Source organism: Cynara cardunculus (assembly GCF_001531365.2).
Source record: "Cynara cardunculus var. scolymus isolate 2C chromosome LG 15, CcrdV1, whole genome shotgun sequence".
In the NCBI taxonomy this organism is placed as follows: domain Eukaryota; kingdom Viridiplantae; phylum Streptophyta; class Magnoliopsida; order Asterales; family Asteraceae; genus Cynara; species Cynara cardunculus.
In genome coordinates, this window is record NC_037542.1 from 18,703,521 (window position 1) to 18,706,426 (window position 2,906).

General features: G+C 36.8%; 1 protein-coding gene across 1 annotated transcript; it reads right to left on the reverse strand.

Annotated features, from left to right (window-relative positions):
* Window positions 1–1,206: 1,206 nt before the first annotated feature.
* On the reverse strand, window positions 1,207–2,629 carry LOC112528336 (NAC domain-containing protein 12-like). The gene is made up of 3 exons (XM_025139347.1): window positions 2,440–2,629; window positions 2,086–2,366; window positions 1,207–1,824 (listed from the first exon to the last, which is right to left on the reverse strand). Exons 1-3 carry the CDS (start codon window positions 2,627–2,629, stop codon window positions 1,207–1,209), a joined length of 1,089 nt encoding a protein of 362 aa, XP_024995115.1.
* Window positions 2,630–2,906: the final 277 nt, after the last annotated feature.

Sequence of the window (2,906 nt, forward strand, 5' to 3'; positions counted from 1 at the left end):
CCCCTCCCCTCCCCCCTCTCTCTCTCTCTCTCTCTCTCTATATATATATATATATATATAGCCGAGAGTTCATTTGAGAAATTGTAAGTATTTGAAAAGTAGAGAAGTGATCCTAACTCTTTATCTGATTTGTGGCTTTGACTTTGAATCATTGGATAATTCCTCACATGTTATGCCGAAGATAGAGAGGTGGTTTCGTAACATTTACAAATAGGCGGCAAAACAAGTGCATATGCGAACCCGTTTCATTGACATAGGAACCCATGTAATTCGCATATGAACTATTTAATTGATTCACATATGAACAAATTAATTTATTTACATACGAACCCGTTTAATTGATTTATATATATAAACACACACGTCTTCTTCAAAATTAATATTTATCATGAATCACACATTCAAGATGAATATAAACGTGTTATTTATCACAAATCACACATCTATAATGAACATGTTACAACATTCAGATGAATATATCACATGTGGCACCGTTAACAATTCCCCTTTTTCTAACTAAGATAAGATTACTAACGTAACCTCATCATATATACATGTACATGACTCAGCTAATTAAACGATATAGAGCAATGGAAGTGGAAGTGGAAGATGTATTTAATTAGTTAATGGACACATCACAATCATTAATATCAACCACATCCATGTCCGTATCTCACTCTTGTCGTTATTTATTCATCCTTCCCTAGCTTCTGGCCTGTAATCAACGCATGCATTCTCCTTCTTGATGCTATTCCTATCACAATATTCTCTTCATTTTGACCTTAATTAATCCCAATCACCATATATATACATATATATGTCATTCTATATATAGTATATCTATATGCTGTCATCGTGTATATATAGAGAGATAGAGAGGGGTTGGTTATTATACAACCCTTGACATTTGTGCAACCAATATAACTCAATCTCAACCGTACATTTCATTTGATTAATATATGATTTCATAGAAGTTTTGATTGTTTCATAATATAAAGTATTGATCATAATTAATGAACCATATTCATCTTCCATAAATATTTAAATTAATCATAATAAATGAACTCTCATCATTTTCATAAATATCTCAATGTATTGAGTTGCATTGGTTATACAAATACGACGGGTTATATTTGAAACAAATATATATATATATATATATATATATATATTAGTTTGTACATATATGGGGCATCCTGAAACAGTCTATACTGACAAATGGCATAGTGGATCCAGCGATGGTTTAGCTAAGCTCCAGATATCCACCTCGGTGTTATATGATGCTTCTTCGTTTAGCCTATCCGTCATCCTATAACCACATAGATCTTGCTCATCATTGTGTTCACCATAGCAAGAGAACAAATGGTGCTTGGATGACTCCATTTGGCCATTCAGCTGTGAAGCTACAAACTTATCTAGATCGACCCAGTTACTGATACACTGCTCATGTTCATCCACCATTGTGTTCCTTGGATATTCCGCTTGATCGCTTTCTGGACACGGACTATCGAGCCTAGGGAGGTGGAGGAACATATTGTCGACATTCGACATGGGGTTCACGAACTGCTGCATAGAATTACTATTGTGGGTGAAAGTTTCACTACTTTCTTGCTTGCAAGACCTACTGCTATCCATGTATGCAAGTAATTGGTCTAGAATGATGCTGCCATCGTTGTTTAAGGATTCCGACTGTGCTCCGGTGGTGTCAGTGGTGGCAGATAATGATCGCTGGGTGCTCTCCAGGGATTTGTGGTAATTTTTCTTCTTGAAAACACGGCATACCACCCACCCTTCTTCATGTCCACAATCGCAAAAGTTGGAAACCTGAATCATAATTAAGTATATAATAATTAATGCTAGGTTGACTGCTAAACTCTTTCTGGTAATACTTCATGATCAAACCCTATCTTTAATTACTGATCTATCAACACTCATGATAATTAGTCGGTCCAACTAACAATGACAGAATCCATCCCTACCACCACCAACTAACGGTTATGAGTGAATTGAACGATATATACATATACATACACACACACACACACACACACACACATATATATATATATATATATATACACTTACCGTAGAATCTTGGGTGGGAATGATATGAAGGTCATCAAGCCTGTATTCATGCATAATCCAATCAGATTTGAGGCCATGAGGTGCTCTTCCTTTGTAAAATACCAGCGTCTTCCTCATTCCGATTCTCTTAAGGCTACTGTATACCACCTTATCCCGGCCGGTGGCTTTCCAGAAACCGGCAGCAGTCGCACGATTTGTCCGGGTCCCAGTTGGATATTTCTTGTCTTTGTGGCTAAAGAAGTACCAATCGTTTTGCGGGGTCGACCCTATATTACATTTCTCTACAAAAACCAAAGTCAAGTTGATCACATACACGATTTAATTCTGATCCGTATACAAATCAAACGTACATACCTTGGATGTCCCAGGGTTCGAGCTTATTAAGATCAACTTCTCGAATAACATCAAGATCGATCTTCTCGTAAGCAATTTTCTTCCTCAAGTAGTAGTGAAGAAGCTCTTCTTCGGTGGGATGGAACCGAAAACCTGGAGGGACTTTCGACCGACCATTCACCTTCATGGATATGTCTTCTTTCAACGACATAGATCATAGAGATTAGACTATAGAATCTTGCTTTGTAGTTGATGATGGAGCTGAATTAAACTTGGGTGTAATGAGTTGAATATATATATCCCAAAAAGGAAGTGATGAAAAGTTATGGGAAAGTGGTGATGGGATAATGGCATGGCAACCACCCGTTTGGACCAACTATTCTTCACTTACCAGAAAACCAAGTTAAAAGCCTACATAAACACAAGGGAATTAAGGTCGAAAACAACAAACCACCTAATAAGTAAACAACATCAACTCAACTCTAAGG

What these genes read in the sequence shown, in the direction of transcription:
- LOC112528336 (XM_025139347.1), bottom strand. Translation starts at nt 2,629, where the DNA reads ATGTCGTTGAAAGAAGACATATCCATGAAGGTGAATGGTCGGTCGAAA. An exon ending in CGAACCCTGGGACATCCAAG is followed by an intron (nt 2,367 to 2,439) that starts GTATGTACGTTT and finishes TGGTTTTTGTAG; the next exon opens with AGAAATGTAATATAGGGTCG. An exon ending in TTCCCACCCAAGATTCTACG is followed by an intron (nt 1,825 to 2,085) that starts GTAAGTGTATAT and finishes ATTATGATTCAG; the next exon opens with GTTTCCAACTTTTGCGATTG.